Genomic DNA, 24378 nt, shown 5'->3' on the forward strand with positions numbered 1-24378 from the left:
CCAACTTTTGATTTTGGCTCAGGTCATGATCCCAGGGTAATGGGATCGAGCCCTGTGCTGCTTTCCACACTGAGCCCCCCACTCACACTCCCTCTCGAAAGAAAAGAAAAGAAAGAAAGAAAGAAAGAAAGACAGAAAGAAAGAAAGGAGAAAGTCTCTGCAGCTTTTCAAAATATCTTATCGAATAGAATCATAATTAATTAATGGCTTGGAAAAAAGGTTCATCATATGCTGAAAGCAAAAAACTGGGTTAAGAATCAATATTCCTTAACTGTAGTGGTTGGGTAGGTGGTGGTGTCAGGTGATTTTTACCTTCCTGTGTTTATCCGCATTTTATAAATTTCCTCTGGGAGTCATTTTGAAATATGTTTCCATACAAGGAATTTTAACCAGTCACAAAAAGACAAAAACTATATGATTCCACTTACATAAGGTACCTAGAATAGTCAACTTCATAGAGACAGGAAGTAGCATGGGAGTTGCCAGGGGTTGCAGGGAAGGGGTGGGGGGTGGAGTGTGGAGTTACTGTTTAATGGGTACAGAGTTTCAGTTTTGCAAGATGGGTGGTGGTGATGGTTGCAGAACAGTGTGAATGTGCTTAGTGCCCCTGAACTGTACACTTAAACAGGGTTAAGATGGTAAATTGTATGTTATGTTAAATTTAGCACAACGTTTTTAAAAACAGAAAAAAAGCTAAAAAATTTAAATTAGTAAATGATAAGTACCACTGGATCTAGCAGTGTGTTAGTTATTAGGATTTTCAAGAGACAGGAATAGGTAGTGTAACATGGTGTCTCAACTATACTTCAATTAAAAAAAAAAAGCGGGAGGGACACAGGAGTAGAGAAGGCAGAACCTGACCTTGGACCACGTGGCACTGAGCAAGACAATCCACTGTGCCCACCAGGGCTGGGGTGTGCCTTGGGATGAGCAAGCGTTTGCCGTGTCTGCTGGCCACGGTGTTTCCTATCTCTTCCTTCACCAGCATTGGGTTTTCCTGCTCTCCTGCTAGTGTCTCTCACTTTGATCCTCAGGTGAAGGAATTGATTTGGCTGCCCCCGAAGCGTGATTTCCCCAGAGTCTGGCTACAGAAACTATATCCTCTGTATGCCATGGGTTAAGGGATTTGCCCCCAGAGTCCTTCAGCTAGGCAAAGAAGAGAATCTCACCTTAAAGTCAAGTCAATTCACCTCTGTATTACTGAAGAAAGAAGTAGATTCAGCAAACAAAAATTTCCCCTTTCTTCACCGAGAGGACACCCAGGGCTTTGCAACTGAAAGGGAGGTGCAATGCCTGCTTCCTGGTGGTGGGGGACCCGAGAACCCCAAGATTGCAGAGCCACAGGCCGAGGGCTGTGCGTGGCCTGCAGCTGCATCTTAATGGTCCTACAATGGTGGATGCTGAGCTTCAATATCTGAAAAGTCCAAGTCCTTCAGAGTTAACAGGGCCAGGGAGAGACAGAGACTAGTGGTTTCCTTACCTGCTGTAGGCACGCTAACGTTATACTGAGGTAAAATAAATAGGAAGGCAGTCTTGGCGGTGACCTGTAAAATAAAGGGAAAATGTTCCAATTTAGTTTCTTGGTCACATCAAAAGAAACAAGTGGATCCTGCTACCAGCCCCCAGGGCCCACCCCTTTTGCATCTCGGACCCACAGACCTGTCCAATGAAGGGTTTCACCTAAGGAGGAGTTTGCACTGTTTATTTCCCCATTTACCTTTAATGAAAAGCCTCCCAATACCTGCACTAAAACCCAACAAGACAGCGTGGGGCCCTGCACGGTATCTAGACTTGGACCCACTGAGGATGGAACGAAACAAGCTGTGCTTGGCAGCCAAGGGCTGTACAAAGCTTCCTGCCATTCATTCAAGTATGTATTAAGTTCATTCTAGGTACCCGGCGTTTTGGATTGCAGAAACTAACAGGAAATGAGGACACGGACTTCAAGAAGCTTCAGACCTAGCTGGGGTTCCCCCCAGCGCACAGGCTAACGGCACACTGGACAGCAGCCCCAAAAGTCTACACCTGAGCTTCAGAAACAGAGAACTCCAGCTGCTAATTTCACATCCAGTGTGTTGCGGGACACGGGACAAGACATAATGCCCCCCACTGCTGGCTTGTTTATTTCGAAAGCTGCCTTTAAATAAAATCTTGTGTTGTGAAAAATCTATGGTTGTCACCTGGTTATTAATAACCAAATCAGTACCCTGGCAATTCAGCCTGCAGAGAAGAGATGACAAAATGTGGGGATTCAAAGCTTGGACTTTAAGGATCAACAACCTGGGTTCAAATGCTGCCTTGGCCATTTGCTAGGTGTAACCTTACACCCGAGCCTCAGTTTCCCTGTCCACAAAAATCAGGGACATTTGTAATATCCCAGCTTGTAATATCTGGGTAGCGCTGGCCCAACTGTGGGTGTGGTTGAAGGCTCCCCAGATGTTTCTGATGTGCAGCTGGGGCTCAGAAGTACCACCCACACTGTTGTGGAGCAGGGGAGGAGGCCAGGTGAGGAGGGGGGCCCTGGATACGCCTCAGCAATAAAGACTTGCTGGTTCTCCTCTAAATAGAAAGGTTTGAAGGCTGCACCATGGGTGTGGGGGAAACACACTGGGCGTGGCAGAAAGTAGCGTGGAACCAAGACCCTCCCCGGGTGGACTCCCAACACACCCAGAGGGAGGTGACTGTCCGTGGCCACTCTCCCCATCACCGAGACCCACTCCTCTGCAGCGGGGTATCATTTGCTCTTTGCACACAGCGATGCACAAGCCTTCTCATGTATTTGTGCTGTTTTCTTGGACATGTTCTGTCATGCTCACAGGGAAAAAGTCAAATGAGACTAGGGATAAGAAGGCGCTCTGGAAAACACAAAGCCCTATCCAAATCCACAGGTCTTCCCCCACGTCCATCCCCAAATCTATCTTATTACTGTGGTCCACAAAACCTTTTTCAGGATGTTCCCAACGTCCCTTCTAGTCCAATTGCCTATATTTCTTTTTGTGAAAAATGTTTTCATTATTTATTTTTGAGAGAGAGAGAACATGAGCAGGGGAGGGGCAGAGAGAGGAGGGGACTGAGGACCCGAAGCAGGCTGCTGGCTGACAGCCCAGAGCTAGACGCGGGGCTTAAACTCACAAACTGTGAGATCGTGACCTGAGCCTAAATCAGAAGCTCAAGTGACTGAGCCACCCAGGTGCCCCCAATTGCCTGTATTTCTTTAGAACAGAGGGACACTGGTTTAGCCAAAATGTGGTACCCATTATTTTTCCTTTTGGGGGTTTTAGCCCCTCTCATTTTGTATCCTACTTCTGTTACATCCCCCCTCCCCAAATTCTATTGATCAGAATCTCATTTATCCATCATAGTCCAGCTCAACTATAGCTCTCCACCAAGCCCCCCCCCAACTGCTCAGAGTGGAATGCTTTCTTCCGCTGTGCCCCCCACCGCACCACCTTTTCTGTCTATTCCTTTACCTGTCAGGTGCCACTCCCTGCACACAGGGACTAACCCAGATGCACAAGGAAGGCCTCAGTAACTGCTCACTGGACAAGATGGAAAATCAAAAGCTGAGTCTGTGCTGGCCTGCTTCACTCAACTGTTCTGTTCCCACTCTTTAGCAGGAGCTGCCCCAGTGCTGTCACGTTGGTGGTCCTCTGTCACCTCTCTGTCGCCCACAGCTTTTCTTTGACACCATCTGGCTGCTACACCAGCTGAACGCATGATGTCATGAAGCCCCCCACCACTCCAGCCACGGTGGTGTCTCACTGTAGGCAGCTGTTAGGGATGTGGCGATGAGAGTTATTAGTAGGGCTCAGGCGTCGGTGTATGACGTGTTGGTCACGTGTACCTGACTCTACTCACACTGGTCATCCGTGACCCAACTGCCTGACTCTATACTGTCCGCCATGACTTCTTTTGCGAGTAAGCTTTGTCTTCTCAGGATGAAATCCCCTCAAGGGAAGATGAGGAAGCCAGAGGAAGCAGAAGGGAAGACAGAGGAGAAAGGCAGGCAGACAGGCACAAAACCAAACTACATATGTTCTAGGCACACACTACATATGTTCTAGGTAAATATGTACATTTACCAAACTACATACGTTCTAGGCACAAATCTCCTTTCAGTTTCATCCAGGAAACACACCCATCTTTTAACTTCATGGAGTGGAGTGGACCTCCATGAGGTTTTGGCTGACCGGGATCCACTCCCTGCTCCCTGAGGGCATCACCTCTCCCCAGCTGTATGTGTTTTATGTGTGTACACGCACACATGCATGTTTGGGGATTACCCTGATGACCACCTTCCTCCTGGAGGGATGACAAGGCCAGGCCCTGTCCCCTGGACAGAATACCAGCCAATCAGATACCTTCTCCTGGACTCAGAAACTTGGGCAGGAATGTAGGAATTGCTGGTCAGTGCCAGGTGCCTGACCAGATTCTTCCTCTGCAGCTCCCACAGCCCTGCCCTGGAGTGCCCCAGACCCTCATCAACTGCATGAACCCCCAGAGAGCCTCCTTAAGTCGGCCAGAGTCCATTCCTAAGACACATTAGAGTTCCATGTATCGAGTACTGGTATTCAACTCTAGCTCACACATTTGAATTCCTAGGTAAGCTTTTAAAATGTCTATGCCTGGGCCGCCCCCAGTCCATTAAACCTCATCCTTCGTGGCATCAGCATGTCGCTAAGCTCCCCAGAGCGCTCCCACGCGTAGCCAAGTCTGCAAGGCCACTCACGCAGAGACTCGCCTTCACCACCTTGTCTAAGCAAGGCTGTCAGGCTCTCTATCTAGGAACTTTTCCTGTGCCCTTCACAGAATTTAATTAATTTATGTCTTAAGTACATTTTTATTTTAACTTCTAAAGAAACATACATACTTTAAAAAGCTGAACAATTCAGGGGCACCTAGGCAGCATAGTCAGTTAAGCATCCGACTCTTGATTTCAGCTCAGGTCACAATCTCACGATTTGTGGGCTCGAGCCCTGCATGGGGCTCCACGCTGGCAGTATGGGGCCTGCTTGGGATTCTCTCTCCCTCTCTTTCTGCCCCTCCCCTGATCTCTATCTCTCTCAAAACAAATAAACTTTAAAAAAAAAAAGGAACAATTCAGAAATATGTAAAGTAAAAACCTACCACCCTCTCTGTGTTCTTTGCTTCCCTACCTTCTGCAGCCCATATTCATGTCTCCCTCTGTATGTTCGATGCCAATTCTGTGAGAGCTTTTCCTCTGCATGTATCTTATTTGGAATTTATTACCTTTTATTTTGACATTACAACGTGAATTGTGTTTATATAACTTGACGCAAGGGATGAAAGAATGAAAAAATTTAAAAAGAGCTACAGCCTATAAATAATGTTTAAATCACATCTTAAGCTCAGTATCATATGGACCAAGATACAGATCTATTCAATGTACATCAAAGTATCTGAAGTATGGTTAGTTACATGGAGAATGTGCAGGTCAACTTTTCTTTACTAATGTCAACATATAAATAACTGGCTATTTAATAAAAATTTCCTTATACATTCTAGGGTTTTTCACTAATATTTCCCACAAGGTCAAATGATATTCGACACCAAAAAGCTCAGCAGAATAAAATGAGCTCTGACAGGAGATATAAATGTATAGAGTCCACTACTCCAGCTACTGAAGAATCATCTCACTTTTTTTTTCTTTGAAGAAGACAGACATTTGCTATATGGGCTGTACATATATATATTCTTTCCCTGGTCCTGAATATACAGTCAATTCTTGTTATTCATGGTAGTTCTGTTCAATGAAGTCACTGCGGACACTGAGTTAACAAACACTGGACCACTGCTCCCAGGAGAAATAGAGTTAGGTACCAACAGTCTGGTCACCACATTTCCATCAACCAATCACTATGTGCGTTTTTGTGTAAGGATGCTGTATTTATAATATATTGCTAAAGCATGAACACTAAACTCATGGCCAACAGCACTGTAATTCATGCCTGAAGAAGCTTATCTAACACACGTACATCCTCTGTGAGGCATATCAGGGCCTTCTCATGCTTAGGAACGACAGATGGCACTTCAGCACCAGGGGTGAGGGCCATTTTAAACAGCAAAATCACCAACAAAAAGCACAAAAATGAAAAAAAAAAATGTGGCACTGGATAGACCACAAAAAAGACATTTGCTTACAACACGAGAGCTGAAACTAGAAGGCAAAGCATGGTCTTGTTTGATGTCAGCTGGGAATGTGCTCATTGGGTGACTCAAATTTTCCATTGCTGTGTGTACGTTCACAAATGACCACACAATTGCCCAGTGTTGATGTTCAGAGTCACAAATAAATTTTAGCGAGGAGGAGCATCGGCACGCACAAAATGTGTGAAGGACAAGGATCAACTGTTGGGACAAACCCGACTGCCAACTCCATGAGGGCCAAGATTTTTTGTAACACCTCTTTGAGGTATAATTTACACACTATAAAGTTTACCCACTGTAAGTGTATAGCTTTATAGGGTTTATCTTTACTTGTTTTTACACTCTCCATTCACTGGAATACAAGTTCCAGGAAAGTGTGGATCTTACTCGTCTCGATTATCTCCAAACCATCACCTCCAATGGTGCCGAGGACACAGCCAGCACTCAGGGAGCTCTTGTTAAATGAATACAGCGATGAGGTAGGGGAGCCAGTGCTGTGCTCAGCTGGCTGCCCCTCGGCCCATCATCTGCATGTCCTCTCCCTCTCCCTGGGGTCCAGCCCAGTGCGAGGCACGTAGTAGGTATCTCATACATACCTAGTTGATGAACTAATGGTGCAAGCAGCCATAGTTAGTAACCACAGATGGTTGCTTAACAGAGGTTTTCTGGACATGGTTCTGAGAGAATAGGATCTGGGACTCTGATTAAGGCAAAAACACCAAATTCCAGTGTTTTTCCATCCCTAACCGCTGGGTCGTAGCAGCAGAAACCATTCGAGGCCCTGCATCTTTCTCTATAGGCGGCCATGCTTACGCCCCCATTTTAGTCTGTCTCAGTAAGGTGACATCAGTACCTCTGTTTCACGGATGAAGAAGATAAACGTGAGGCCCAGAGGGGTACAGTGGTCTCCTGAGACCTCACAATTGTATAAGCAGAAAAGGCACATTCAATCTGATTTTTATTTTTGTAAGTTTATTTATTTATTAATTTTGAGAGAAAGAGGTGGTGGGGGAGGGGAGTAAAGAGAGGGAGAGAAAGCAAATCCTAAGCAGGCTCTGCACTGTCGGCACAGAGCCTGATGTGGGGCTCAAACCCACAAATCATGAGATCATGGCCTGAGCTAAAACCAAGAGTCAGACACTCAACTGACTGAACCACACAGGTGCCCTTCAATGTGATTTTTTAAAAATGTGTTCCCCCCCAAAATTTAGGATATTCACAATATGGCACATAAAATAGAATGGTGACATAAAACAGAAGCAGGAAAGGAACAAAAATTATCTACTGGAGGCAAAGAGGAAGAGTGAGGAATGAGACTGCTCCACAAAAATGCAGTCCAGGAAGTCCTTCTCATAGGCTAAGGTGGCCAGAAATTTGCTCCGTGCTTTCTTGAAGGCATCTGAAGGAGGAAGGAGTGACTGGCTCCTGCATTCACCATGTTCATTAATTAAAAAAAAAAAAAAAAAAACTACTCGAAAAAAGCAATTCTACTTCTCCAGCATAAAAGCCACTTTGTTCTTTAAAAGGCACCCCAAAACCTCACCCCATAACCCTCTTCCAACCTCAGAGCAAGGACAAAACAGCTAACAAGCTGCTCTCTGCAAGTTCTCACTGGGTTTGCAGAGCACACAGGGCTGAGAAACAAGAGCCTATTAAAAATGTCATTCCAATTATCTCCCATCCCTTTAAGGCTGTTTATAGGAAACATTATTGAGTTTAATAGCATTTTAAATGCCAGGTTCAGTGGGTGAAAGGTTAAAAGTGAAAATGTGCTAATACACTAAAGGGGTACACTAAATTATGGAGGGGGAGCCACATCTCCCTCATTCCCTCCTTTCTCCCTCTCTGTCTCTCAAACACACACACACACACACACACACACACACACACACAGCTTCACTGAACTTTTAACTAAAACAGGGCATCAAGCACAAACACAGTGATGTTGAGCATGCTTGTGTAGCCATAACAAATCTAAAATCATTCCGCATGCCGTGTTCTATTAGGGGCACATGAATCTGAGCTCTTGGCTGCAATGAGACCAAAGATGCCGGTGAAATAGCTGCTTTTGGCAAAGCATACTGGGCTTGGATTCCAGTCCCAGTTCTGCTCCTGGGCAGCTGGGTGACCGCAGGCAAGGTATTTTACCTCTCTGGATCCCAGGTTTCTCATCCGTTAACAACAACAACAAAAAGGACAATTAGTGTTATCAAGTGCTTAGTCTGCACCTTGCACAGTTCCAAGTGCTTGACATAAATTATTTCATGTAATGCTCACAACAACCCTAAGGGTAGGTACTAATAATATCCCCATTTTACAGATAAGGTGGAAAGGATAAAGCCAACTAAGGTGGTCAGAAGGGATGTCCTTAAAGATCCTCTCCACCCTCCGCTCCAAAAGGCTATCATTTCAGGATTCCATTTATCATCAACCCCCAAAAGCACAGCCTCATGCTGACAACTCGCTGGGAGGTCATCCCAAAGTCTGAACCATATTACTGTTTCTCCACCTTGTGGAGACAGGGCCTGGGTATCACCTGTATCTGACAGGGCAAGGAAAAGCAAGGCCTCTTGAGCCAACCCACCCTAGACCAGCCTGCCAGCCACAGCTTCCGGCCACACCAAGGTTCCCAAATGCCCCAAACTGTTGTCTTTTCAATGCAAGCTGATATCTGGGCACCAAAGATAAGAGAGAAGAAATGCAATGAAAGCAGCCTCATCACTTTCTTTTTTGGTAGTATTTCACCCTCAGATCTGGCTAGTTCTCTTTATTTCTTGGCAGTCACAAGCACGCGTGGGCCCTTGGAAGGGGGCTGGGGTGGAGGACCAGCCACCGAGGACAGGAGAGGGTATGTGGCCTGTTTCACAGAAACAGCTCTGCTCCAGCCACCATTGTCCCGTGCACGACCACCACCCCCTCCTAGGGCCCAGGACACAAAGAGAAGCACATGGGGGACCCTGACCCCACAAGGGACAGCCAGCATGGCGCCCCTCCTCCCAAGAAGCACAGGGGGTGGCCAAGTGAAACATCCTTGTCCCCCAGCTCAGCCTCTGCTCTCTGGAAGCCAAACGGTCTCAGCTCAGAATTTCCCAAAATTGATTTTGCATCTTTCCGCTGAGGCAGTGCATAGGAAAATTTCAGTCAGACACGAAAACATTTGAAAGTTACGCCCAATTGGTGGGGAAGATTTTTTTTTTTAATAAAGAGTCTTTTAGCCCCAAGCATTTGCTCCCCGGGGCTCCTGCTTCAGGAGAACCATGGGCGGCGGGCTGGTCACCTGCAAGTACATGAGCAGGACTCAATGGACCAGGTTTGCAGCCCCTCTGTCACTCAATGAAAGGCAGATACAGCTGAAACAAAGATGCTTTTCACTCCTGCGTTCTGAAATTCTACGTTTTGGATGACCAGAAGCTGGCTGGGAGGGCCGAGCGCCTGAAACCAGGAGGCAGAGTTCTGACAGTACCTTTCTGTGTGATTTTTTCAGCAACGCCTAGACATCCTGGTTTTCTCACTTGAAAAACTGCCTTGATATAAGAATTTAGCAAAGCTACACAAACCCACACACAACAGACTCTCCACGAGCCCATGTTCACAACGTTGAATAGACTCACCACGAACAGCGACGATCACACTTTTCTATTTTGGACTTAAAAATGACAATACATATTTATGAGAAAAGTCCATAATCAGAACGGCCATGATCAAATTGTTATTACCCACTTTGTTACACTCATCGGTTCCAAGGTCTCAATTTTATATTGGGATAAACAGGAATTTAGAAAGGGTCACTTCCAGAGTTTTAAAAATCTTTGAAGATGGGCTTAAAAAAAAAATGCATCTGAAGATTGAATTTGTCATGTGATCCATCCCCAATTTGGGAAGTTAATTATGTACTGAAAGACAGGAGGTAGCCTAAAGCCAGCTCTCTTCCACTGCCTTTATATCCACAACTGAATGACAACTTCAGGAAGACTACATATTTACGCAATCGGTTTACATAGATTGAACTTGATCTACTGGTGCCCTACAGATACCCTTAGGTAACCTATGAAATGTATTTCTTCTCTCAAGGCCTTAGTATATATACCCCTCATCTGCCCCCTCAAAAAAAAGACCCCTTGACCAATATTTCTGGCATTCTAGTTGATTATATACTGCACTCTCCCAACTGCACATCCCAATAGCTATCCCGCCATTTGGACAGCACAGCATACTCATAAACCATTCCTTGTGGGAGCTAAAAACTAAAGAAAAATAAAGAAGTATTCACATAAGACAATTTAGAATGTCAATACTCTTTGGATGTATCTCTCTTGCACTGCATGGTGGAGTTCAGATGGCTGGTTGCACTGTGGATAGTCCCAAAACACACGTTTTGTTGGTCTGAACAAAATATTTCTCAGTGTGACCAAAAGCCACCTATTCAGACAGAATATAAACAGTAAATAAATATATAATTAAAAATAAATTAAAAATCGAAATAGGCAAATGAAAAAGTCTTGGAGTGTGGCATTTCAGGTTGCAAGTTAAGACTGGGTAACATTTTAGGGGCCCCTGGGTGGCTCAGTTGGTTAAGCATGCAACTCTTGATTTCAGTTCAGGTCATGATCTCACGGTTTTTGAGATCGAGCCCCATGTTGGGCTCTATGATGACAGTGCAGAGCCTACTCTCAATTCTCTATCTCTTCCTCTCTCTCTGCCCCTACCCCACTCACTGTCTCTCAAAAATAAAGAAGCATTAATAAATAAATAAAGACTGGGTAACATTTTAGACTAGACTGCAGAAGAAGACCACCGCACAGTGCCACAGTGTCGATCAGCTGTGGTTTTTAAAGAAGCTTTAGCTCCATAAAGCAGGAAGCACAAAGGGGGTAATTCGAATCGTTACAGATTTGTCTGCGACAGCAAGTTGCTAACCGTCGTCAATCATCATAAGTGGGTGCCAGAGAGAATCATCCTCAAGGAACTTATGGCGTTTCCTGGTACTTGAGGAAATGAAAGGATTACTCAGGGGCTCCAAAAACCCAGGGTAGCTGGACCAGGTGGGGCCCAGGTGTATTGGCCTTCATCTGTTTACACTCAGGAAAGAAAGAGAAGGCAGAAAGTGATCCCTCTCCTGCAACCATCTTTAATTAGTCTCTACCTTCTGGAAAGTATCCGACTCAAAACAGCAGTATGTTGATCCCCATGTTTTGTCTGAAGAGCTAGCCATGTGGATTAGAGCTTACTAGAAAAATGAACTGTGAGTTCACAGGGATGGAGTGGAGTGAAGCCATCTCCAAGGGCCATACACCAGGCCCATCAGGGGGCTGATGGCTGACTCACACAGGGAGCTTTCAGATTCCTCTAGTTATCTGTGTCAGGGCACCTAAAGAGAGATCCTGACTCAGAGGGTCCACCTCTGTCCATATTTAAACTGAGAACCAGGGCTAGAAGGCAAATAAGTGAGTTTTTCAAATAAGCCACTCTGTAGGAATTTGAGATGTGGGATCTCTGCTGTCCCAGTTTCTGCACACCCCTACTCCACTGAGGGGTGAAAGGGATTAAGGAATAGGCCCCGTGAATGGGCCACCATGGTACCATTCTAATACCAGTAAGAGCCATTCTCTTCCACACAGGCAAGGAGTTGAGGTCAGGCAAGGGAACTCTTAAATGTGCATCTTGATTCCGCATCACCTTTACTTCCTACCACTCTCTGTGTTACAATGCCTCCCGCTCCTACGGGACATGCATTATAACCCCATTCTGGGCTGGCATCCAGCCTGTTACACCTGAGTCTACAAAGACCCATCAAGGACCACCTGAATGGGGGCACCTGATAAACAGAACTTAATGATGATGATTTGATTCAAGTGAATTAAATCAAGGCCAAGAAGGTTAATGAAAAACATCTAGCACTCAAATATCCTTATTTGTCAGCAAATAATATTCACAGGGGATATTCCGCATCATCTTCAAAGTGGAGAAGAAAAACAACTTAAAAGACAAGAGATCCCCCCAAAATGTGCTACAGATAAACAGAAAATACAAATCTAACCCCAAAGGCATGGCTGGAGGTAAACACTACCCACACTGTGCCACAAACCAATCTCTCCATACCCCTAAACCTAATAAGCAAAGTCTGGGCAAATGTCAATATTTAGGTAGAATGCCATATTCCAAGGTATCTCCCTCTCCCCGCACCCCACAGATCTGGCAATATACGTTACCACAGAACTCATTTTACTAATAGAAAGTGGTAATTTATTTTATTTTATTTATTGTTGGGGGGGCAGCACACTCAAGCAGGGGAGGGACAGAGAGAGAGGGAGATACAAAATTTGAAGCAGGCTCCAGACTCTGCGCTGTCAGCACAGAGCCCGGTGTGTGGCTCAAACCCATGAACTGTGAGATCATGGCCTGAGCCGAAGTCAGACACTTAACTGATTGAGCCACCCAGGCACCCCAGAAAGTGGTATTTTAAATAACATCTAAACATCGGTGTGCTTTTTCTCTGCCCAGCCTCTCAGCACCCCAGGCGACTGACTGTGACCTCACACAGGGTAAAGACAGCCTGAGGAGCAAACCAACCATCAGAGGGAGAGGCTGGACCTCAATCTGAACTCACAGCTGGTCCTCAGAGGCTGACAGGAGGCTGCAGGCACCCTCATCCCAGGCTTGATGTGCAACACCCCACTTGCTTATAATAAATCCCGGCCTTAGAGCAAGAGACAGGAGGCCAGGTGTCCCCTTGGCTGGGCCCACTGGGTAACTGTATTTCAGGGGATACAAAAAGAAACAGGAACTGCCTGGGACACCAGTGACCTTAAACTTTGGCCAAGAAACACAGATAATCTCCATGCAAGACAATCACACAGTGAGAGCTGACAGAGGGGAGGACAGAGCCACACACAGACACACACCGAGTGGGAGGGAAAGAGGAAAGACTCTCCCCTGCCAAGGCCTTGGGTGTGGGAATGTGGGTCTGCTCCTTTCACTCTTTAGCCACTGCTCTGTCCCCCTGAGGCAGGAACCAAGGCCACGGCCTGCAGAGGGCAGATTGAAGGACTACCCTTGGCTGTTCTTTCTGCCATTTCCCGACTACACCAAGAAAGATGACAGATCCATCTTGCTAAAACACTACAGGCCCTGTTCTACAGTCCCCCATGACTCCCTAGTGCCTAGGAGAGAATCAAGATCCCCAGTTGGTATCACAGGATTCCACAGGTACCCCACCTCACATTTCCGAGCTTTGGCCCCTCAAATCTGAGACACAAGAATGCCCCCCTACCCCTCCTAATCCAAACACCATCCCAGACAGGAAAGGCAATACCCAAATGTAGAGCCCAGACAAACCAGTCTGTAAAAGCTTACTTATAACACAACAAAACCATCGATATTAGCAGGTACAGTAGTCCCCCCTTATCCATGAGTGATACGTACTGAGACCCCAACTGGATGCCAGCAAGTGTGGACAGTACCGAAACCTACGTATACTATGTTTTTTCCTATACAAACACACATACCTACGATCAAGTTTAATTTGTAAATTAGCCACAGTGAGGAATTAACAACAATAACTAATAATAAAACAGAATAATTATAACAATATGTAATAAGAGTTATGTGAATGAGGTCTCTCTCTCAAAATATCTCACCGCTCCCTACTTGCCCTTCTTCTTGTGACAACGTGAGATGATAAAAGGCCTACATAATGAGACGAAGTGAGGTGAATGGTGTGGCCTCGTGACGTAGCATCAGGCTACTGACCATCTGAAGGTCATCTGCTTCCGCACCATAGTTGACCGCAGGTAACTGAAACCGTGAAAAGGGAAACCGCAGATGAGGGGGACAACAGCACACACAAGCAATTCAAGAGACCAGTGGGGGTCCCCTGACTGAAATGGGCACTGAGCCCCCTAACCACCCCGTCCCATGGGGAACATCACCAATGAGGTTCTGCCTCACCTGTATTCTAAGGGATGGATGAGCCAAAAGAAGGCCAGAAAGGGGCTGTCTGCACTAAGGGTCGAGAAGTAGAAGAAATGTAATTCCCAGGAAAAATGAATGTCTGAGTGTAGATGGGGATGAGGCTGGAGGGCTGGCAGAAAGCAGGTCTATGAAGGGTCCTTTATGGCAGGTATAAAAAGTGGACTTTATCCTACATGTGGGAGGTAGCCACCTACGATTTTTAATGGGAAGATACAGTGAGATTTCCACTGCAGAAAGTGCATTCTGCTCAGTGTGTGGAGGGTGGGCTGGGGAAGGGGAGGTGAGCCGGGCAGCGTGGAAAGGTTAGGAAGGAGGTTGCCGCAACAAGGGATGACGCAGGCCTGGATTCAGGTAACGGCACAGACGCACGACAGTGATGGGTGATTTTCAGAAGATTCAATGGCACGGTAAATTAAGGTGGAAAAGTAGTCAAGAGGGGTGCCCGGGGCTTGCTCAGGAAGCAGATGCACAAACATATAATTCAAATAAGATATGCTAGGTGTTATGACAGTTAACTCAAAACATTGTAGACGGTGACGACATCAACAGAGACACAACGGAAGTCCAGGGCTGGGAAGGGGAGACTTGAGAAGGGCCAGTCAGAGGCCAGAGGAAAGCCAAAGGGCCCCAGCAGCCAAGGGAGGTGAGCAGTGAGGAGCCCGTGCTCAGCACGAGGAGACCTTCAGGGAGAACAGGTCAACTGGGGGCTGAGATGCAGACTGCACAGGGGCAGCAGTCTTATTTATTTATTTATTTATTTATTTATTTATTTAATTTTTTCCTCTCTGATGGGTCCCAATGGTGCTCAGCACACAGTGAGATTTCCAAAAATATTTGAGGAATAAATGAATGCATGAAGACTCCATTAGATTTGGGGACCAGAAGGTTACTGGGTCCTCGCAGGGTAAACGTTCTAGGAAGGAGGGAAGTCAGTGTATGTGGGTGAATGTGAAGTGGAAGAGTGGAGACAAAGGTCCATAAAGCTTGTTCAGGTGGCTGGGAGCTAGATGGGGGGAGGGGGGTCAGGGAGAGGATGGGGGAAGCTTGAACCTACCAGTCGAGTCATGAGGAGAAAGACAATGAGAGAAGAGTGGTTGGATATGCAGAGGAGTAGGGGGAGCTGGAGAGGAATACATCCATCCAAAGGAAACTTCTTTCTTAACGGCACCTAGAACCGCAGGAGAGGGATGCCCTAGGAGAACACCAGTCCTGGGCAGCTTCCTGGTCAGGCCCCACACCTCCTGGTTCCCCAAGATCCCTCTCTCCGAAGCTCTGACGGTGTCTAGATACAAATACCAGATACAGAGAAGCAGCTCGATCAATGCGCCTTGAATCGATATAAATCAGAGGAGGAAAAGACAAGTGAAAGAAGATTACCAAGGACTTGGGGGTTTGGGGAGAGATGCAAAACCAAAATTAACACCCCCCCCAACTATATTCACAGCAAGACTAGGAAACGTTTATGCCCTCTATTTAGTCAATTCCTTTGAACCAGTGCTACACTATCACTCTGGGTGGCCATGACTCTACTTTCATTCATTTCCCAAGAGGGAGAGGCAGGGTCACCTGGATGGATTTGCAAAAGGATAGCTGTTCTGTGGGTTCCCAGGGTGGGGTGCTGGTCAGAGGGCCACGAGGAGGCTCTGGCTTCCTATCATTCCATCAGCCTGTGCTGTCTCTGGCCAGACTGACGGGGTTCAGAATCAGAACCCGCAGACACGCAGATAAGTGTCTGGCCATGGGCCAAGGTCCCTGTTCTGAGACCTGTTGTGACTGCCGCCATGGCCACAGGGGTGATTCTGGGGCTTTTTTCCCACATCTCACAATGGCCACACCAGGTTTTCTAAACAGATGTGTCAAGGAAAGCAGTGTGTGTGTGTGTGTGTGTGTGTGTGTGTGTGTGCGCGCGCGCGCGCACGCGTGCACACACATGTACGGGCGCACACATGAGCAAAGCTAGCTGGTAAGACATTTTTTTCACACTCCAGAAACATGCATTTGCTTAGAAACACCTCTAGAAAAAGCAGAGTTAGAAACATATAATCAATCACAAAATATTTGAGTGCATCATCCGGGCAAGGCCCAAGGCTACAGTAGATCTAAAAACTTGTAAGACTCATTTTCTTCCCTCAGAGACCAAAATCAGGAGCTAGGTTATCAATCTAGTCCAACTCCCTTATTTCAGAAGTGATAAAACCAACTGCCTTTTATTGACCATTTACTGCGAGCCAGGCAAGGTTGAGGCACTTTCTATGATTACCTCATGTAACCCTCAAGAACCCTGTAAAGAACAACAACTAACATGTAAGATCTGAGTAAATGCCAGGCCTTGTGCTCAACACCAAACAGGATTACCTCATTTAACCTCCAACTCTAGAAAAACTTCGGCTGCCTCTGCTACTGGCACTACTATTATTCACTGAGCTCCTACCATGTGCCAGGACAGAAATTATCTCCTTTCATACTCCCAGAGGCCATACTGTACAGAACAAGTGAGGCTCAGAAAGCTTGAGACACTTGCTCAGAGGCACACGGCTAATAAGTCCCAAGAGAGAACTGGATCTCGAGATTCATCAGACTAGGACGTCTGGATTCTTCACCACCATGCTACCCGAGTAATGTGTCTAAAAACTAATGATCAAAGCAAGACTTTGATCTGTGAAAAGCTAGTTTTAAGACAGGAAAAGATGTCATGGATCTGGACACAATTAGGCAAAGGAGAAATTAAGGCTCTTTTCCTTTCTCAAGGCAGAGACCATGGCTATATTCATATTTGCATGCCCAGCGTCCTTGGTACTAAGGAGGGACTCAGTAAGTATCAGTTAAGTTCTCTGGGTTTGGAGATTTATGCATCTCCTCTGGGAAGGCTTCTGGGAGACACTGAGCTAAGCTAGAAAGACCTAGATTGGGGATAAGAAGAGGGGAAGGGGCTCAGGGTTAGAAAAGAGTCATTACTGTGCTGAGAAAGCACACGAAGGGGACCCAGATTAGCATCTTCTAGCTTAATATCATCATGGTGGCTTTGGGGGACTATCCTCTGTGCAGGCCAACTTTTGATCTCAGGTGTCCTCATCTGTTTCAAACAAGTCTAAAATGGAAAGAGGAAAGGAGATCTGGCCCTCAGAGTCCTTAAAGCTTTTATCCATTCATCCATCCACTCGTTTATTCTAAGAGCTACTGGGCCCCAAAGTCAACTGTCTCCATCCTCTGAGTTAGTTCATCAATAGAGACGTGCCAATTCCAGCACAACGTGCATTTCAAAACCTTGCTTCCCCAAACCATCCAAGCCCAGATAAAGAAACAGTTGCTTCCCTCAAAGCAAGGCAAACAACACTGTAACATGAAGATTCAAGCTCTATTTCCAGCCACAAAACTCTAAAAGCGGTCCCATATTTCATAATTTACCAATTAAATTTTATCAGTTACTTAATGGACAAGTGAGCCCGAGCGCCTCCACGTGAAGCTGTTACGAAAGTAATTTCCTGATGGATACCAATATTCAAAGACTGGTGGTAACTGGACACGGTGATTAGAATCCCATTAATGCTACACTGGAAACTCCTCTTGGTCTCTGAGGGCTGAGCGTGCAAAGAGTAGAGTAAGGGTAAGAGAAGGAAATGGGTTTAAGTGGTACTTGAGTATCATCTGAGCTAGCCACAAAAGATGGAAATGGAGGCATGTGATGTAGTGCCACTTTTAAGAAGTGAGGGCCATCCTGGTCTCACCAGAGACCAAGGCAGTAAGTAGCTGAAGGTGGATGCGTTACGCTCTTTGGCTTTATTGCAGTCAGGAAACATCTGTCCAGAAAGCCTGTGTTAGAGTCTGCAGTATTTCAAGAGTGTCAGTCTTGCCCTGCCACCTTTTCCGATTGCCTGTGGGTGTAAGTGAGGCAGGATTCAAATAGGAAATAGACTGTGTGAGTGCTACTGGGCTGGCCAATTCCCCACTTGGCCCTCCGGGTCCATTCTCCACTCTGTCCCTATGCCCCAGAGCAGAGAGCAGGTGACCTTTATGGAGCAGGCATCAGTGGGCTTCCAGGACCGCTGCCTTCAGATGAATCCGCAGGAGATGAGAGAGCTCAAGGAGGGAGCTTGTCACCTGGCTCCCTCCCTGCTGGGCAGATGTGGCAGTGACCCGGATTTACATCAAAGGTCCAGCCCCCCTCCTTCAGCCACAGCTCCCGGCATTACCTCCCCCACATCTTCCCTTTCCTCCTAACGTCTAAAGAAGTTCTGTATGTGCTCCATTCCTGGTCCCCTCAGGCTTAGGGCTATCTCACACTTTTGTAAACTCAGGGGTGCTTTACCATCCCTTATCTGTTTCCCCTGATCCTGTCTGTACCCTTGTTAATGGTGCCTTCAATACCTTGCTCTAAACACCCCATCTGTTTCCTGTGGGACCCTGACTGATGCAATTCTGCTCCTCAAATAAAAGACTTAATACTAACACTGCATGATGATAATTAACCTCAATACAACCCCTGGCAATGGGGCACTTCCCATCAGGAAAACTCTCTCCCATACATACATGCTGGAAATATCCCTCTCTCTGGGCCAGCTGAGTTCCGAATGCCCAATGGTGCTGACGATGACTAGCTTTTGTTGTACGGGACACCCTGGAACTGACTTCTCACAAAATCCGATCAAAACAACCCTCACCGGGGATCAGTGATCACCCGTCTGAGTGTCCCAGGGGTCCTTTACCGAGGACACAGGAGAACATAGGCCCCTGAGGACACCACTGACCTCAGGCTGCATTAACAAATCCCAGGTCTGGCATCAGGAACACTCGATGACATAGCTTTTAGTATTGATTCTGCAAGATCACACCCACTATGAATGGGGACTGACTTTATACTGACAAAGAATGGCTTCTAAATCATCTCTGACCAACTCCTGTCAGGAAGTGAAAGGTTCTTTGCCTTATGTGCCCCAAGTGCTACATTAGATGGAAGGGATAAGCCAGGGAGCCCTAGCCCAGCACCTCTTCTGACACAAAGAAATTCTTTCCTCTCCTATTTTTTCAGGATAGAGCAAGAATTGGAGTGAGGGGAGGCAGGAGGGGGAAGGTGAATGAGGGAGGAGGGTGAGTCTGCGAACGAACGAACCAACGAACGAGAACGAACGAGAATGAACGGGGCCACTCATCTCCAGGATGTCTTTCTACCTTTTCCTACAGCTGAGTAGCCCAGGGGCAAGTTGTCTGCCAAGCTTCCCCGCCCGTGTAAACACTCTGGCACCAGCTGGGGTTCGGAATCTGCTGAGTCTCTGCCAGCTGGCGACCTGGAGATGGGTCAGATTAAAGGAATGCATAATGAGTGAGGGGGTGGGAGACAGAGGCTGTATTTACACGGAAGGGGTCTGCAGGGGTCAGTAAGGCACCGGCCAAATGGGGCTCTGGAAGTGGAAAAAATATGAAGGTAAAGAGGAAAGGGGTTTCAATGTACCCAAATGCCACGCCCCACCCAAATGTCCCAAGGCTGTTAAGTTCATTTATTTTTTTTTTTCTTTTAAAAACTGACTTCTTTGTCCCCGTCTCAGTCCCCACCCTCCCCCGCCAACATCTCCCAAACCAATTACACACAGCCCTTTGAAAGGTTCGCAGCTGCCTGCTGGAGAAGGCTCAGCATGATCAGACAGCACGGACACTCAATCCTCCTCGATCCCAATTTGGGAACGTTAACACGGAAACCCAAGCCACGTGCTGACAAGCAGGCTCTGGGCCATATTCAGCCCCAGACGGAGGAGGCCAGGCAAGGTGGAGGGCACAGAGAGCCAGCAGTCCCGAGCAGACATCCTGGTCTCCAGCCTCAAAGACAGACACTTCAGGCTCCCCTACCCCAGTCGGGGGGGGGGGGGGGGTGGTGGGAGGGGGTGGGAGGGTGCAGGGGAAAGATTCAGAGGAGACAATCCAACAAACAAGACCCCCAGGCCACACAGGCCCTTCTGCCGCCCTGCAGAAAGGCTTAGGGGACAAGAACAGACAAGCCAAAAGTCCTGGTGGGCATTTTGTGGCCACACCTGGTCAGAAGGCCACCTGTAGCCTTCCTGGAGCACCTGCAAATGTCTAACCCCAGATGGCTATATATGTTACTGAGGAGAGGAAGTCAGCGGCCCTGAAGAGCAAATGAGAAAAAGCACTGGGAGGTGCTGGGGAAGCTCGGACACAAACCAGATGTAGGGCCTCAGGCTGCTCCCATCCCCGCGCTAGGCCTCCGGGTTCTTATTTTTTAAAGCATGTTCACAGAAGTTCCTCTACTTCCACTGATCTTTCCCCACACGCTGCCAGGACAGGGATTCACCTCCAGATATAGAGTTCAAGCCCAGCCCTTCTTGCTCCCTTAGAAATCCCTGCCACAGCGGTTGCCTTGATTCCAGTGACTCTCAAATCTACCTTCCCCACTCAGATCTTTCTCCTGAGGATATTCCTGCATCTCTACCTAAAGAGCACATCACCAGCTCTCACTGGGCACACCCCAAGTCAAACCTCATGTCTTTATTCCAAAAGCTGGTGCCCAGGAAACATCCCTATACTTGCCCATATCCTAGGCTGCCCACCATCCCTTACAGCCAGCCACCTGTTGGCTCTTTCCTTTACTATTTTATTAAATCCATTATTTCCACTCACACTGCTACTAAAATGCCTCACACCCTCCTCTCATACTAGCCTGTAGAAGAGCCTTCTAACTGGATGGTCTGCCTCAGTACTCAACCCCAACCCACCCCCACCATCCTGAACAGAACAACCAGGCTATACATAACATAAACAATGGGTACCCCCTTCATGGCTCCCCACTGCTTAGAGGATATATCTCTTTAATCTGACATTCTTGAACCTCCTTCCCTCTCCTCCTTTGATTACTGCAACTCCCCCAACAAACTCAGTACAACAGCCCTGGCTGTGCCAAAGGATATTCTAGATTATTATTCCATGAAATACTCTCCAAGGTCAACAAATATGTTTGGTGCAGATATACAATATTCATTATTACTACATTAAAGGCTCTGACAAGTCTTGCAGTAAATAAACCTGTTTAGCCTAGCATTTCCCAAGCCTATGTGGCCCAAGAACTTTTTGTAGCATTATACCTATTTACTAACTGCTTTCTTCATTTCTCTGAACCCTTTTTCTTGCCTGAAATACCAGCCCTCTGTTCTGCCTTCCATTTATGCCTCTGCTTTTTTTTTTTTTTTTAACGTGTATTTATTTTTGAGACAGAGAGAGAGCATGAACGGGGGAGGGTCAGAGAGAGAGGGAGACACAGAATCCGAAACAGGCTCCAGGCTCTGAGCAGTCAGCACAGAGCCCGACACGGGGCTCGAACTCACGGACCACGAGATCGTGACCTGAGCTGAAGTCAGACGCCTAACCGACTGAGCCACCCAGGTGCCCCTATGCCTCTGCTTTGACTTTCCTTTCAGGGCCAGCTCTGAGCTCACCTCCCTGGAGCCTTCTCCCCCATCAGACCACCAGCACCCATGCTGCTTCCTTCCCTTCCATCTGAAGCACCTGCTTTCTATACCTCCTTGCTGAGAGGCAGGGGTGCACGATGGTTGAGAGCCTGGGTTTTGAATTCAGAAAGACCAGTGTTAAAATCCCAAATCTGCCCTCACTAACTCTGAGATGGAGTTGTTTAGCTTGTTTGGTGTAGACAGAGATAATAGAATCTATTAAAGAAATTGTTGAGGGGATGAGTGGGATGAGAAGATCAAGTCTAGCACAAGGCCTGGCACATCATGGTATTCAGTTTAAGTAACAACTAGTCATTTTTCTCCTTATTTTTTATCGTGGTTTTGTCACTTACCATTTTCTGTCACTTATCAGTTCTTTCAGATGGCAAGTCACTGGAAGTTCAGGGCTAAGTCCTGTCCCATCCCCTACCCTTCCCTCTACATATAAATTGGGTTTAACAAATATGTGCTGATAAGGCAACCACCACCACCCACCCCCAGACAGCAGGTAAATGTAGACCCTGGGCAGGGAAATAGAGCCCCCAGTCCTAGACTACCAGCACTGAGCAAGAGGCTGTCAGTCCGGAGATTCTTCAAGGCAGTTGAGTCCTCTAACTTCACAAAATCTCCTGGACCATACTGTCCTGCTCTGCCCTCAGCACCTGTTTATTATGCCCTTGGAAGGGCTGGGGTGGGGGGAGGAGGGGGGTGCTCTGTAAACCAAAGTGAATAGGTCTCACCCAAAAGTGGCCTGGGTGGCCACAGCCCCACTACTGGGCAACAGTGGGCTGCTGGGCTGGCATTGAAACTTTAAATTTTCAATTGCTGTTTTTAAAAGCTTAAATTTTCAACACAGGCTATTTCATTCATGTGACTTTTCTAGCTAATATCTGGAACTGAGAAGTTTCATTTCCACTTCTAGTCAATCCTGACTTGCATTTTTCTTGGTGCTTTTGTATAGGCTTCTCGGAATGGTTTAAAATATCCATATTTCACCCTCTGAGCCATTCTTCAAAAGGCTTCTGAAAAGTAAAGATTTTATTTATAGTAGGTGAGAATGACCTCTCTAAGATCAAGGGCAAGGGCTTCTCTGTGGGGCATCTCCTAACTGTTTTGCTGAAGCCCCTCCCCCTGCTTGCCCTATCCCACCCACACACACCAGCCTGCCATCCAGGCTCCAGCTTCTCTCCCTCTATGCTCCATTCACCTTTCCTGCTCTCCAAGCAACAGGCTGTCACTGATCCAACCTTGCCATCTTTCTCTTTCTAAAATGGAACAGCTTTTTAAAAAAAAATTTTTTTTTAATGTTTTTTATTTATTTTTGAGACCGAGAGAGACAGAGCATGAACGGGGGAGGGGCAGAGAGAGAGGGAGACACAGAATCGGAAGCAGGCTCCAGGCTCTGAGCCATCAGCCCAGAGCCCGATGCGGGGCTCGAACTCACGGACCGCGAGATCGTGACCTGAGCCGAAGTCGGACGCTTAGCCGACTGAGCCACCCAGGCGCCCCAAAATGGAACAGCTTTAATGTGACTTTTCTGATTTTATTGAAATATACAGAGAAAAAATAAAAATGACATGGAATTCTACTACACAGAGAAAACCACTGATTACACTCTGATTATTCTTAGAGACATTTTTTTATAAAAATAAAAAAAACCAAATGTTTACAGAAAAAGTCCTACAACAATATGGCGTTCTGTAATCTGCTTTTTAAAAAACACAGCCATATGTCTTGGACATTATTCAACGACATTGTATATTGATGTACGTCACCATTTGAAATTTAACCAATTCCTTACTGGTAGGCATTTAAGAACAACCTCATCTTTTAAAAATGCTAACATCTCAGAATATTTGGATATAATATTGAGCGGGAAAAAATCAGGATTTGGTCTGTGTATTTTTATTACAAGCATGAAAACCATAGCGTCTGGGCATAAGAACAAATAGAAATTAAATCAACTGTGCTAAGTGAAAGAGCTCGAGGAAATCTGTTTATAAAGGTGGTGTTCAAACAGAAAAAAAAAAAAAAGCCCTTCAACAAAGTAATTCATAAAATGCAAAATCCCTATTACTGAAAAAGATGCTATGACAGGTCATGCCTCAATGTAAAATATTTCAAGCGGCTGATTTCCACTTATTTAACCTCATAACCTTTCCAAGTGGGAAAGGAAGACAGCAGTACTGAAGCTATATGATTTCTGAGAAAGGGAAAAGGGAAGAAGTAATTCTGGAAAGGAAAGGCATTCACAGGGAGAACCGTGGACTGGGGGCTCAGGCTCAGAGCCCATCAAGGAGAAGCCTTCACATGGACTCAACCTGCACGCTTCTTAACGGTCGTGGTGGCCCAGGCAACAGTGTTTGAGTGTGAAAGGTGTATCTGGTGCAGAATGGATGCACCAGAATGTATAGACTATACATAACTAATACGGAATGAGAAAACGAGAGGCACAGAAAAATGGCTGCAGAATGACAGCTGTAATTGTCATGGAATTGATTAATTAATATTCATGCGTAACTAACACCGATGGAGTCCTTACATGGTATCAAGCTATGTAAAAGTGTCATATAGGCATTATTAGCTTACTTGATTCTTCCAAAAACTTCATGAGGTAAGCACAATTATCTGCATTCCCATTTTACTGGCAAAAACACTAGGGCACGGTTAAGTAAGTTAATCAAGTTATCCAGTGAAGTGAGGGAGCTGGTAAGAAATGAGGCAATGTGGGGGCGCCTGGGTGGCTCGGTCGCTTAAGCCTGCGACTTCGGCTCAGGTCACGATCTCA

At 46.4% G+C, this 24378-nt stretch overlaps 1 protein-coding gene across 1 annotated transcript in view; it reads right to left on the bottom strand.

Moving 5' to 3' along the window:
- TRAM2 (translocation associated membrane protein 2) overlaps positions 1-24378 on the bottom strand; it is an 82309-nt gene that overhangs the window by 38659 nt on the left and 19272 nt on the right. The window contains exon 2 of the mRNA XM_049653805.1: positions 1481-1544. Within this exon, the coding sequence (XP_049509762.1) occupies positions 1481-1544 (64 nt within the window). The remainder of the gene's footprint in view (positions 1-1480; positions 1545-24378) is intronic.

The sequence above is a fragment of the Panthera uncia genome (genome assembly GCF_023721935.1).
Source record: "Panthera uncia isolate 11264 chromosome B2 unlocalized genomic scaffold, Puncia_PCG_1.0 HiC_scaffold_24, whole genome shotgun sequence".
Lineage (NCBI taxonomy): Eukaryota > Metazoa > Chordata > Mammalia > Carnivora > Felidae > Panthera > Panthera uncia.